The sequence below is a fragment of the Mytilus edulis genome, chromosome 13, assembly GCF_963676685.1.
Source record: "Mytilus edulis chromosome 13, xbMytEdul2.2, whole genome shotgun sequence".
NCBI lineage: Eukaryota > Metazoa > Mollusca > Bivalvia > Mytilida > Mytilidae > Mytilus > Mytilus edulis.
The window spans coordinates 68,057,597-68,071,887 of record NC_092356.1 but is presented as its reverse complement, the minus strand read 5'-3'; the positions used below and the strand labels follow the sequence as shown (position 1 = coordinate 68,071,887).

The 14,291-nt window shown below is 32.5% G+C and overlaps 1 protein-coding gene and 1 pseudogene across 1 annotated transcript; both read left to right on the top strand.

Moving 5' to 3' along the window:
- The first annotated feature begins 7,881 nt into the window (after positions 1-7,881).
- On the top strand, positions 7,882-9,306 carry LOC139500498 (uncharacterized). The gene has a single exon (XM_071289238.1). The coding sequence runs from the start codon at positions 7,882-7,884 to the stop codon at positions 8,944-8,946; it is 1,065 nt and encodes a 354-aa protein (XP_071145339.1). The 3' UTR covers positions 8,947-9,306.
- Positions 9,307-11,216: 1,910 nt separating this feature from the next.
- On the top strand, positions 11,217-12,225 carry LOC139501565 (uncharacterized; annotated as a pseudogene).
- The last annotated feature ends 2,066 nt before the right edge of the window (positions 12,226-14,291 follow it).

Sequence of the window (14,291 nt, the reverse complement as noted above, 5' to 3'; positions counted from 1 at the left end):
TGAAATAAGCTTGCCTACTAACCTTAAGGAGGCTCGAGGGTATAAAAAATTCAGAAAAAAATCAAACATTTGTTTTTCCATTACAAATTTTATTTATTTCCTTTTGTAGTTGTTACTTTATCATATGGAACAAAAATCATTCAAAACAATCAATTCGTGTTGGCCCCAGATGACTTTCAAAATGTATACATCATTGAAAAAGTTCCAAATTATCTCCCTTTGGTGGAAAAATGCCATTTTTTGGCTCTAAAATTGAAATATTTTTTTCAACTCATCGGTGACCTATCTTTTTTAATATAATTTCCATATAAGCTGTACTTAAACTAAATTATTGTAAAATTTTAGCGATTTCTGTAATAAATTTCTTTTTTTTATTTCGATATTACCTTTATTTCTCCTATTACTTCAACAGAAAAAAAACCACTTTTACAAAAATGTATGCTTCTTTTGAAGGCAGATTGTGAGCGCAAATGAACGGTGACCCCACTTTTTTATTTTATTTTTCTATTAACTATAAGATAAAGTTCATTTATAGAAAAATATAGAGAAATCCTATATAAATGATTTAGACCCGCGAACCCCCTTAAATGGAATATAAACGCGGTAGCTTTTAACAATCATATTCCTAGTAATGTATAGGAGGTAAGTTAATGATATTTACATAGATTAGATTTATTTTCAAATGGGTTTTATCTGGAGATTAGAAGCGTCAAATTGTATCTTCAAACCATTTTCCACGTATTAGTATAACGTCCTTGGGGGATCATAAAGCATAATTCTTTAACTGTCACAACAAGAGTATTATGACGTGCTTTCTAAAAAAAATAATGTTTCTATAAAACTATATTGAAAAGAAGAGATAATGGGATAAATGTACAATTGGAGAAAGTATGTTCAGCTTTATAGCTATTGTCATTGAAAAGAGAGGGACAAAACCGTATCGTTTTAAAGATAAAAAACAAGACGGAAGATAAATGGCCATTTTGACATCATTCTATCTATTATAGTAAAATCTGTTTAAAATATAGGGAAAACGGTACTATTTATTCTGCCATAGGCAATAATATTAACATTTTCTAAATTTACACCTTTTTAAGATAAAAACCTGGATAAAACAGTTATATGTTGTGTTAGTACTTTATTATTGTGTTTTAAAAATTAAAGCCAAATAGTATTATGACCAACTTTCAACGGAGCTTGTTTATGTTATCCATGCCCACCGTCATTTTGCACCAAATTTAATAAATTTTGCAAGTCTTTTCAAATAATTCTCTAGAAAATATTTCAATAGCTTTCAAAATTTATGTTGTAAATATACACACTGCAGTTATTCATAGATAAATAAAAAAATATATTGTACCCTTACATCCAATCACAGCGCTCCTAATTTGACTTCCTTCACCTGTCTTGGGTACACAAAAGGCCAACCTAATGCTGGGGAAATTAAATACTACCGTTTTCCCTATAGCCTTCACAATGCTTTAAAGAAACCACTCGTTAAATATACCCGCCTAGTTTTAAATAATACGGATATGAACTTTGTTAGCTGTTTATCGAATAAAACAAATTTGATTTTGAGGAATGAGAATAGGTTCCCTGAATTAGTTATCTGCATTTACAACACTACACTGCAATCGGAAAACAAATGACAGACGAAATTGATCCTTATGAACAACTAAGCGACATCAGGATACCTAAACAGGAAATTGTAAAAAAAAATGTATTTTCTTCTTACAATTTTGATTGTGATTGTTATGTTTTCTGACGATGTTTTAAGCTATAGATTACGAATTCATGATTGCTTCATTGATTATAATCGTATAAACAAAAAATGTCACTTTGTTTATGTGTTGAAATATTAATTTAACCGATTATTTTTGTTTTAATTTATAGTGCACTCAACCATTAAAAAGCCAATAATGATATAACTTCGCAAAAGGTTACTTTTATTTTATTAAATTTCTTGTTTCGGGCGAGCTACGATATATAGGTCACGTCAAATATTGGTTACAGTGGCGCAAAATGAGGGGCGAAAGATACCAGTGGAACAGATGAACAAATAGATCGAAAACAAACTGACAACGCCATGGCTGAAACAAAAACAGACATACAGACAATTAACAGTACACAAACTGTATGTAAACTTTTAGGAGAAAATCGAAAAAGGTGCAGTTATCGCTTGTATTTTCTGAGATACTATCAAATGAATTTGATAAAAATTAGTAAACTTACTAATTTCAGTTCATTCATATTATTTTTTTTTAAGATTAGTGTAACGTCCATTTTCACTGAACTAGTACACACTTTTATTTAGAGGCCAGATGAGGACCAACTTCGAATGCGGGATTTTCTCGCAACGTTGAGGACCCATTGGTTGCCTTCAGCTGTTGTCTGCTTTTTCGTCGGATTGTTGTCTCTTTGACATATTCCCAATTTCCATTTTCAATTTCATTTTGAAAAAAATAGTAAATAAAATGTTTTATAACTTGTCTATCATGTAATCTCCAGTTACAATTGTAAAGATTTATTTTACATACATTTCCGTTTGATTGATATATTAAAATAAAATTGTTCATGAAGGGTGACTAACTTCGTTGATATGATATAACATACCAATAAAAAGGAAATACGTGATAATGAAATCTGTTATTTGAAAGGTTATTTGTATTACAATTGGGTTTCTCAGAAAAAATGGAGAATTTAATTTTCTTGTTATATTTCAAAACATTTTATAATGTTCACTTCCGTTTGATGAATGAAAATAAGTCTTGTCTCGGAAATTCCGAAATTTAAATATATCAGTTTTTCACGATACTTATATGCAGTTCCGAGTGTTTGATTTGCATGCAATTCCACTTAAACAAATTGTTATCGCCTTTATGCTTTAATGGTACGTGGCTGAAGAATTCAATCGAACAGCTTTATTGACACCAAGCCAACATTCTTTGAAACAAAAATGGCGTTTAAACTTCAACTTATTTATAAATAAGCAATGTAATAATAAAAAATGTCTGTCAGAAATATATTGAGAAATTTTGATTATATTAAAATTTTAATTTATGTACATGATGTACACTCTTTTTTTTACAAGAGTATAAGATGTTTACCTCTTCACTTTCACAGAAATATTAGTTTAAGAAAAAGAAAAAAAAACAACTCCTAGAAAAATGCAACACGGAAATTCCAGTGTAAGACGGCAAATCAAAAGAACAAACGAATGGATAACAACTGTCATATTCCTGACAAGTATTTCCTTATGTAGAAAATTGTGGATGAAACTGGGCATTATAGCTCTCTAAACCTCTCCAACTTATGACAGTTGCAGTGAATTCCATCATAATGACATCAATATGTGATTAAAAAAAACAATAATACGTAAAAACGTCAAAAGGCTGATTTTAGATATAAAAACATCTGTAATTGAAATATGAACGCACATTAAAATGATGTTTAGCTAAAATTTTGTAACATCGAGCTATAACTGCATTAAGTCCTATCTGGTATAATTTAAAGGCAAATTAGCTCTGCTTCAAGTTTTTATTAACCGGATTTTTGTGACAAAAATGTCGGTTATTGATTTGGAGATGTACGGCGAACGGCCGGGCGGTCGGTCGGGCGGTCGGTCGGTCGGGCGGGCGGCAATCAAATGTTGTCCGTGCATTTACTCATGAACCGTTCAACCAAAGCTTTTAAAATTTTAATATGTTGTTACTGACAACTAAATGAAGGTCAAGTTCAATAATGACGATTTTGACTCTTACCGTTCAGGAGTTATGGTCTTGAAAGATTGAAAAATGGTGTTTCCAGTCGTGTCCGTGTATTTACACATGAACTGTTCTACCAAAGCTTCTCAAATTTTAATATGTTGTTACTGATGACAAAATGGAGGTCAAATTCAATAATGACGATTTTGACTTTTACCGTTCAGGAGTTATGGTTCTTGAAAGATTGAAAAATGGTGTTTCCAGTCGTGTCCGTGTATTTACACATGAACTATTCTACCAAAGCTTCCCAAATTTTAATATGTCATATCGTATGTACTTTGACTTTCTAAAGGTTATTGCATTATATTTGTTCTCTTTATGTTCTTAAAGTAATTGCATTAGATGTAATAAGGAATAGTCCATCAAACATAATATTTGTTCCCTTTATATCATGTCTATATGTAGGTAGTATACGATATGATTTTTGATTTAATAAACTTAGTAACTTCGAACCCGATGCCTCATTGGCATTCAAATAAACCCCTTTTTGTAGGTTAATTTGATAAACAAATTTCTTTTTTTGCATTAGTTTAAACATGTAATTGAAGTTACTAAGTTTATTAAATCAAAAATCTTATCGTATACTACCTACATATACATCGATACAGTTACAGGGGAGGTAATGACGTTGCTAACGTAAAATGTTATTTTCGCGACGTCATATGGAAGTTGTTGTCCAATCTTATGATGTGTTTGAGCTTTTGATTTTGTAATTTCATTATAAATTCTCCGTTTTGATTTTTACTTGGAATTAAGTTTTTTTGTTATTTTCCTTTTTTTATATTCTACAGAACACTGTATTCTACATGCTCAAATCATTAGAACGTCCGTCGTTGTATTTCTTGGCGTAAAAACGACTCAGTATATTTTTGACACGTTTAGGTCATAATTCAGCATATTGAAATTCGAAAAATTTCAATGATTTTATATTATTTCTCAATTTGAAAGCACATATATGAAGCAGATAGCCTTTAATTGCTTTTGCAACCTTAACTACCAATAGATGCTTACCACATTTGCAATTGTACCTTTAAGTTTGCTGTTTCATTTTATTTGTCCTTTTACCGTAAAGTTTGCTGGTTCCGTTTATCTGTCACTTGAGTAATATTATTTTGTATGACATTTAGTATGCTAATAATACACAGATATCAATCTGTACGATTGCATTTAATAAACCCCTCTAATCAAAATAATGCGAGAACAACAATGCTTTGCATTCATTTCACGTCTTTCCATTTGGTATCGTAAAATAAGCTTTTAAAATACCATTGACAATTCATTAGCTGATTACATATATGTATTAATAGAATGGTCTCTCAGTAATATCCACTCATAACTCATGGTCTGTAAATGAATTAACCATGAACGTATACAAATATAGCTGAAACTTGTGTAAGTCGTTTTGGTATCATCAACATCCATACAAACCAAAGAAACTGGTATCTACTTGATACTTTTATACTAAAACTTGTGTTTCGTTTGTGTTATACAAAAGTTGAAATCACTGCGTATTTCTGAAATAGTTAAAATCCGGCTTTTTAGCAAAGTTTCACTCAAAAATTTAGCAAATCAATAAAAGTCTTATATTTTATTCTGGCGTTGTGTCGTTTTAGAGCTTTTGCATTTGTTTGTATCTCGTTGATGACGTGTAATGTTTAAGTCGTGTGGTTGATGTCGCATTGCTGTATACCTACATTGTATATTATATCTTATGTATTATTAAAAAAATAAAAAAAATAAAAGTTTTTCTTTTTCTAGGCATATATTACCGTAACCCTATTTGGCAAAACTTTTTGGAATTTGTGGTATTCAATGCTCTTCAACTTTATACTTGTTTGTCTTTTTAACTATTTTGATCTGGGCGTCACTGATGTGTCTTATGCAGAAGAAACACGCGTCTGGTGTATCAAATTATAAGCCTTTGATAACTATTTACACCACTGGTTTGATGCCACTGCTGATAGATATGTCCCCGAGAGTAGCACAGCAGCCCAGTTGTCAGCACTTCGGTGTTGAAATTAATAATAACTATATGGTCATTTCTAAACAGAGACTATAAGAAATTAACCAAATCTGTCAATAGTGGAGAGTCTCTTTTTAGCAATATCCTTTAACTCTACTTTCCGCTATATAGATGACGTTCTTTCATTAAACAATTCAACATTTGGTGACTATGTTGAACGCATCTATTCGAACGAACTGGAGATAACGAAAACAACAGATACAGTTAATTCGGCCTCATATCTCATCTAGAAATTGACAATGAGGGTCGATTGAAAACAAAACTTTACGACAAAAGGGATGATTTCAGCTTTCCAATTGTGAACTTTCCATTTCTAAGTAGAAACATTCCTGCAGCACCTGCATACGAGGTATCCCAATTGATACGATATTCCCATGCTTGCATTTCCTATCATGATTTTCTTGATAGAGGGTTGCTGCTCACAAGGAAGCTATTAAACCAAGAGTTCCAAATGGTGAAGTTGAAATTATCCCTTCATAAATGTTAAGGACGCCATCACGAGTTGGTTGACCGTTATGGAATAACTGTTTCACAAATGATATCGGATATGTTCTTTACGTCGTAACTACAATCCCCTTCCCTTTCATGAATGTGACCTTACGAATAAGACTATTTAGCGGATTTTTCATAACATGAGCAACACGACGGGTGCCACATGTGTGACCCTTTGGGAACTAAGCATGATGACGTCTCCGTAGATTTTACTTTAACAGTAAATACTTCATCTGTTGAGATAAACTGTGAACGTTTTCCTCATAAATAAATATATTTACTTATTCTGAAATCCGTGTATAATATCATATTATACAAAAACAAATTGTTTATTCTCAACAAAAAAAATTGTAAGATTACCGCACCTTTTTTTGTTCAGTATGTGCAATTTTGGTACTCGGTGCAATTTGGATACTGTGACATTATATACTTCTAAATCTATTACGTCACAAAAACAGTTTTTAATTAACTTTGAAGGCAAATAAATAATTGGAACTTGATAATTATTTGACCATTGGTGGTTTTACTGTTTTTATGCTGCGAATCGGTCTTTTTAATCTGTCTTTTATTTTTCTATCGATTGTTTTCCACACGTTATAATTATGCATCCCCTAAAAAGTCTCTCTAGACATATATATCTTTCAGACTTGTATCACACACATGTATAACACTTTTACCTTAGTTTTTGTTTAAGCAAATTATGAATATGGAACAGCGATATACTTCTGTGGCTTTTATTTATGCCTCGAGCTATGGAAAGAATTGTAATAGACAATTTAAACAACATTTAACTTATAAGACTCATTAACTCAAACAGGCAATTGCTATCAAAATGTACCTTAAAGCAAATCAAGCTAAAAAGCTATGAAAGAAATAATCTATCAATGTTTTATGTATTCTTCAATGTCTTCAAGATCTATCGTGGAAGTACCTATCAAGATCAAGTCCATTCTTGTTCATATTTCGCCTTCGGTCTCAAGTAATGAATAAACTTAACTTCTCTGTGAGGGGTGAAGTTAACATGTAATAACTCTGTTTAAAGAAACAAACTATAACCACCAGACCATAGATAGCCAGTGACCTTGACCCTAGTATATAAGCACCTGTTCCATAATAACTCGTCATTATTTTTCTAGAGGGTGTGAAGTGAACAAGCACTTCACTGATATTTTCTTAATAGTTAATTTATTGTTATCTTTAGTTTAGTAGGTTGGTAAGTTACTTAATATTCATAGTTTCTTAAATCCCATTATCTTGTCTACGAGGTACGACAAGTGTTGATATTAATAAGAATTAAAGAATTTCTTGTCTACGATGTACGACAAGTGTTGATATTAATTAGAAATAAAGATTTTATTGTCTACGATGTACGACAAGTGCTGTTGTAAATAAAATTATTGTCTACGATGTATGACAAGTTTATTCATTAAAGTTTTTGCCTACGAAGTACGGCAATTTGTTAGTTTATTATTTGACTCCTGTTTGTTAAACAGGTAGATAATTACAGGTGTATTTCTCTTTAACTGAAGGTCGCTTGTACTCTTCAGATTTAGCACGTGTTTTACCTGCACAGGTACACGTTATATTATTAAAATTAGTAAAATGGCTGAGTCTGAAAATGAAGATGTTTTGCTTTTGCAAGATGAAGAAAATGATATTGATAATGAAGCCGATGGCTATGATTTTCAGCATCTGTATGTTGCTAATGAAATAAAAAATGATGATTTGAATAGGAAAACTAGAGGTAGTGTGAATGAACCTCCTAAAAAGCCTAATAAAATTATAAAAGGCACTGCCATTACGAGTGACAAAGCACCTAAAGCAGTCAAAAGGAAGGCTAAGGGTACTAGTGCTACTAGTAAAGCTACTAAATCTCCTAGAGTTGAGGATTTATCTCTAGAGGAATTATCAGTGTTGAGGGATAAGATGGGCATTTCTACAATGGGCAAGTCGATTGACACTTTGACTCATCTTTTTAGAGGATTTATAAATAATTGTGGGAAAGAGCCTGTAAGGGCCCCTAGGTGTGAGACAGTTTCACAGTCTTCTATTCAAGCAGAGGTTGTGAACCCTGCTGCTGTATCCTCTAACACAAAAATTTTGCCTCTAGAGGCTAATTTAAATGCAGATTCTGTTCAGGATTTTGATCTGGATTACTTAGAGGATCCAGTATATTTACCTCCTTCTGGAGTCTCTGCTAGGGCTGATGATAGTCCAGCACCAGTTGATTTTGACACATCTTTTGACCCAGCCCTAGGGTTTTCTAATGCCTTTAGGGCTCCTCTTAGTGAGGTTAATGTACCACAATCTCAACCTGTTGATGAACAGGTAGAACAATACGATTATGATTTTGCTTGGGAAATCCCACAATTGAATACAGAAGAGAAGACTGGGCCTAAATTATCTTCTGGTCTTTCCAAGGCTGTAAATGCTTCAATGTCAGTTAAATCAAATCACGAAAGTATTAAGTTGATTGAGGAGAGATATTTACGGCCAGAAAATTGTGAGAACCTTTGTGTTCCTAGGGTCAATAAGGAGATTTGGACCGCATTGCCTAGACAGGCCCACACTGTTGATTCTAAGATGCAGGAAACTCAAAGATATTTTGTTAAGGGGTTGACCCCTATTGTTCAGTTGGCCAATCAGTGCTGTAAGAATGAGCCATAAGATGTTGACAATACTAGAAAGCTTTTGTCTGATTCTATTTGTTTGTTAGGCCATGGTTTTCTTTCTCTGACACAGAGGAGACGCTCAGCTCTTAGACCTTATTTTAATGATAAGTTTAAGCCTATTTGTAACTCTGATGTTCCGGTGGATTCATCACTCTTTGGGGCTGATTGCATGAAGCAGATGAAGGAACTTGGTGATTACACCAAGATTCCAATAGCTAGTCCTAGATTCCTAGGTAGAGGATCTAGGTCTAACAATAATAGTGCTCCAAGCAACTATAGTAGAGACCATTATCAGTCTTTAAACTCCAGAGGCCCTGTCGGTCGACAGGGCGGAAGGCAATTCCCCTCCCTAAGAGGCAGAGGGAGAGGTTTCCAGACAGGGAACAGAGGGTCTCAAAGAGGTCACAACTCTCAGAGAGGGTTTTACCAGAACAACCATTATATCGACAATAGTTAAGGTGAGAGAACTTAATTATCCCGAATGGGAAAATATTACAAGTGATCTATGGATATTAGATACAGTTAGAAAAGGTTATAAAATTGAATTTGATGTTGTGCCACAAGGTTCATCTTTTATGCATGAAATACATTTCCCTGTTCACAAGATTGAAATAATTTCAAAAGAAGTCCAAAAATTATTGGCTAAGGGAGCTATTAAAGAAGTTGAATCATTGGAGAACCAGTTTATTTCCAATATTTTCTTAGTTCCTAAGAAAGATGGGTCTTTAAGGCCTGTTATCAATTTAAAAAATTTAAACAATTTTGTGGCTTATCATCATTTTAAACAAGAACATTTATCATTTGTTTTAGATGTAATTCAAAGGGATGATTATCTAACATCCATAGATCTCACAGATGCTTATTTTAGTATAAGTATTAATAATGATTTTAAGAGATATTTGTGTTTCATGTGGAAAGGACATTTATATGAATTTCAGGTTCTTTGTTTTGGTTTGGCTTCTGCACAAAGAGTTTTTACTAAGGTTTTAAAACTTGTTTATGCATTTTTTCGGAAAAATGGCATTAGATGTATTTATTACATTGATGATTCTCTTGTTATGGATCAGAATTTAGAAAGTTGTATTGTAAATACAGAAAAAATGGTGCAGAAGCTTGATGAACTTGGTTTCAGAATTAATTATAAGAAGTCTGTCCTTTTTCCTTCAAAACGCATTGTTTTCTTTGGTCTCATTATTGATACTGAGTTATTTAAGATTTTTCTGACAGATGAGAAAATAGATAAAATTATCTCCCTTGGGAAAATTATTCTTCAACAGAAGTGTGTTTCTGTAAGATGCTTTGCATCATGTATTGGTCTTGTGGTACATGCTTTTAATGCAGTATCTGTGGGACCACTTCATTACAGAAACATGGAGAGAAATAAAGTGGAAGCACTGAATAGTTGTAATGGTGATTTTGACTCTGAAATTTTTATCACACAAGAGTCAAGAACTGAAATCTTTTGGTGGGTTAACAATTTAAAATCTGAAAATGGAAAACTGATAAGACCTATACAAATAAACTTTTGGATTGAAACAGATGCCTCATTAGAAGGTTGGGGAGCTAAGTTTGAAGGACAATTTGCTGGTGGTAGATGGAGATTGTCAGAACGCTCTTTTCATATAAACTTCTTAGAATTGTTGGCTATATTTTTCTCTTTAAGAGCATTTTTTAGTCACAAAAAGTCATGCCATATTGGTATACGATCAGACAATACTACTGCAGTAGCTTATATTAACGAAATGGGAGGCATGGCCTCATTGTCACTTGACAGGCTTGCTGCAGAGATTTGGGATTGGTGTTCAGAAAGGGATATTTTTATCACAGCTCAATATATTCCTGGAATAGAAAATTTTGATGCTGATCATAAGTCTAGAAATTTTACAGACTCCACAGAGTGGCAATTGAAAGTTGAAATATTTGATAGAATTTGTAAACATTTCTTTGTTCCAAACGTTGATTTGTTTGCTTCACGTTTGAATTTTCAGGTCCCTACATTTGTATCGTGTTCATTTGACCCACAAGCTACCTATGTAGATGCTTTTACTATTTCATGGTCTAATTTTAGACCATATATTTTCCCAACGTTTACTTTGTTGGGGAAATTTTAATGAAAATTATAAGTGACAAAGTTGAGAAGGCTATTTTGATTATTCCATTTTGGCCTGCACAAAGTTGGTTTTCTTAACTAATACCAATGTTAATTTCTTTACCAGTTAGACTGCCTCAACACAAAGATTTAGGTATGATGCCGCATACAGGAGAATGCCATCCATTAAGGAAGAGACTAAATTTAACCGTGTGCATTGTATCCGGAAATCGCTACTTGATAGAGGATTTTCAGAATCATCTGCAGATGTCATCATTGCATCTTGGAGACCTTCTACAATCAAGCAATACCAATATTCTTGGAGAAAATTCGTTATTTGGTGTGTTCAAAGGAAAACCAATTATTTTCGACCATCTGAAAAGGATGTGATAGATTATTTAATTTTTTTGAAAAACAATAACTTTTCATATTCAGTGTTAAATACTACTCGGTCAATGTTGACACAGACTTTATCCTTTTTTGGAGTAGATGTAACTAAATTTGTTTTTGTTGAACGTATGTTGAAAGGTTGCTTTAAACCTGAATCCGCCAAGAGCAAGATACTCTTTCACTTGGGATGTGAATTTGATACTAACATTTTTGAGTTCTTTATATCCATTGGAGGATTTAACATTGAAAAATTTGACTTTTAAACTTGTGCCTTTAGTTGCCTTGACTACAGCTGCTAGAGCACAATCTATATCAGCTCTAGATTTAAATTTTATGTCTTTTAGTCAAAGACAAGGCATTATAGTTTTTCATATACAGGAACTTTTGAAAACTACTAGACCTGGTTTTAGTCTGCCTTATGTGGTGTTTAAGCGTTTTGTTAAACCAGAACTTTGCGTGGTGAAGACATTGATTAATTATGTTTTACGTACAAGAGATGTCAGGAAGACTTCTAGTTTATTCATTTCTTTTGCAACTTTTCGTAAAGTTTCTACTTCTACGTTATCTAGATGGTTAAAAACCGTGTTACTTTTAGCAGGCATAGATATTAACATTTTTAAGGCACACTCATTTAGAGGTGCTTCTACTTCAGCTGCATTAGCTTCTGGATGTTCTGTGAAAGACATTATGGCAACAGCGAATTGGACATGTGCGAATACATTTTATAAGTTTTATATCAGAGAATTTAATAATACTGACAATAAGGACTTTGCTTCTGCAGTTATTAATGTTTGATCTTTTATTAAATGTTGCATTTGTATGACTTTGTTTTTAGTTTGTGTCTACACTTTAAACAAGCTAATTCATTACTTGAGACCGAAGGCGAAATGTGAATAAGAATGTTCCTTCATCCAAGCATATCTTGGATGTGCAGGATGAAGGTCATTCTTAGAATATGAGCCAGAGGCTCGAAAGTAATTAATTCCCACCCTAGGGATTATGAGTTAGACCCACCCTTTTCTTATGGGTTTTATGGTCGACACAAACATACTTTAAATTATGACGAGTTATTATGGAACAGGTGCTTATATACTAGGGTCAAGGTCACTGGCTATCTATGGTCTGGTGTTTATAGTTTGTTTCTTTAAACAGAGTTATTACATGTTAACTTCACCCCTCACAGAGAAGTTAAGCTAATTCATTACTTTCGAGCCTCAGGCTCATATTCTAAGAATGACCTTCATCCTGCACATCCAAGATATGCTTGGACGAAGGAACATTCTTAATAATATATTTTTATGAGAAATAACATATTTTTTTCAACCATAAATTTTGCCTTTTCAAGTGTAAAACGGAACTAAGATTTGAATAAGCCTGTGGTAGAAAGAAGTACTCTTCATGAAACTCATATAAGATCAGACCACCGAGTCATTATAGAAGCCCCTGCATTTTGTATAGACTTATTTTAAAATCGAACATGTCAATTCGTTGAAAAGGGTTGGGAAAGGACGTGATAATATTCAAAAGTAGTCCGTAAATTTTATTGGAAAACAAATACCAAGGATGTACTTTTAAGATGGAACAAACATTCGGAAAGATATATTGACTATTGTTAGTAATCCTTTATCCGTAGATATACAACTGTAACTATTTTGGTTTTGCTATTTACATAGATTACAATTACTTTTATTCGGGTATTACATGTATTATCTGGAGTAAAGAAGGAAAACGACATTATCCCCCGTCAAATTAAATCTGAAAACCATTATCAATATATTAGTATAGCGTCACTAAGGGATCATAAAGTAGAACGTAATATGTTAACGCTCACACTGATGTAACGTAAATGCTAACAACAGTTCTAAGAATAAACAAATAGACTATGATGCTTGACATATTTGTTTTTCGTTCAGTTTATGTACATAAATTAGGCCGTTAGATTTCTCGCTTGATTTGTCTAACATTTGTAATTTTGGGGCCTTTAATAGCAGTATGTGGTATTTGTTTTAGCTGTTTATCTGTATAACATTGATAGGGTTTTATTTTGTTATGCTATGTGATTCCCTAAAAAGAAAAGTATGTGCACTAACGACTCTTCACTACAGTTGCAACTTTGCCACGAATTTCTATTATTATTTTAACAGTTAAGCATCGTTTTAAACAATAAACAGTAAATTGTTAACTATGTCTTCTTCAATCAATATTAATTTTGATTAGTCTGTTTTCGATTTTTTACGAACAAAACTGAAAATAAGATTTTAGAAAATCGTGATAGCTTCAGTGATTGTAATCGAATAAACTAAAATGTCATTTCGTATTATAAATTTAAAAAATTATGTCACCGAATTGTTAGATATGTAGTGTACTCAACTAAAAGTCGATTAATAGTTTAAGAGTTATAATAATACCTATAGTTTATTTTTCATTGATGTATGAATTCTTCATTCTTCAATATTATTATCAGTTTTCTTATTTAGGTCATGCTAAAGTAAATTCGTCAGGTCACAGATTTTTATAAATACTGCATACAGCTGTTGAAACCGCATGTTAACGTGAACAAAAATCAGAAAAAGTAGTTGATAAAAGAGTAAAAATGAAACACGCAATAAACAAACCATTGTGTTGTTTGTTGTCAGGGATGAAATATATTGAGGTGCAAAAGACCCAAGAGTATTTTAATATACCAAAATGATTTTATCTCATGTTATTGAAGTCTATTTTAATTTTACATATCTATGATAATATATGTCAGGAGAACATATTACTCGTTTCTCGTTTGTGATAGATAAGACAGTTGGTTTTCCTGTTTGGATTGTTTCACACCAGTAATTTCGGGGCCGTTTATAGTTTGCTGTTCAGTT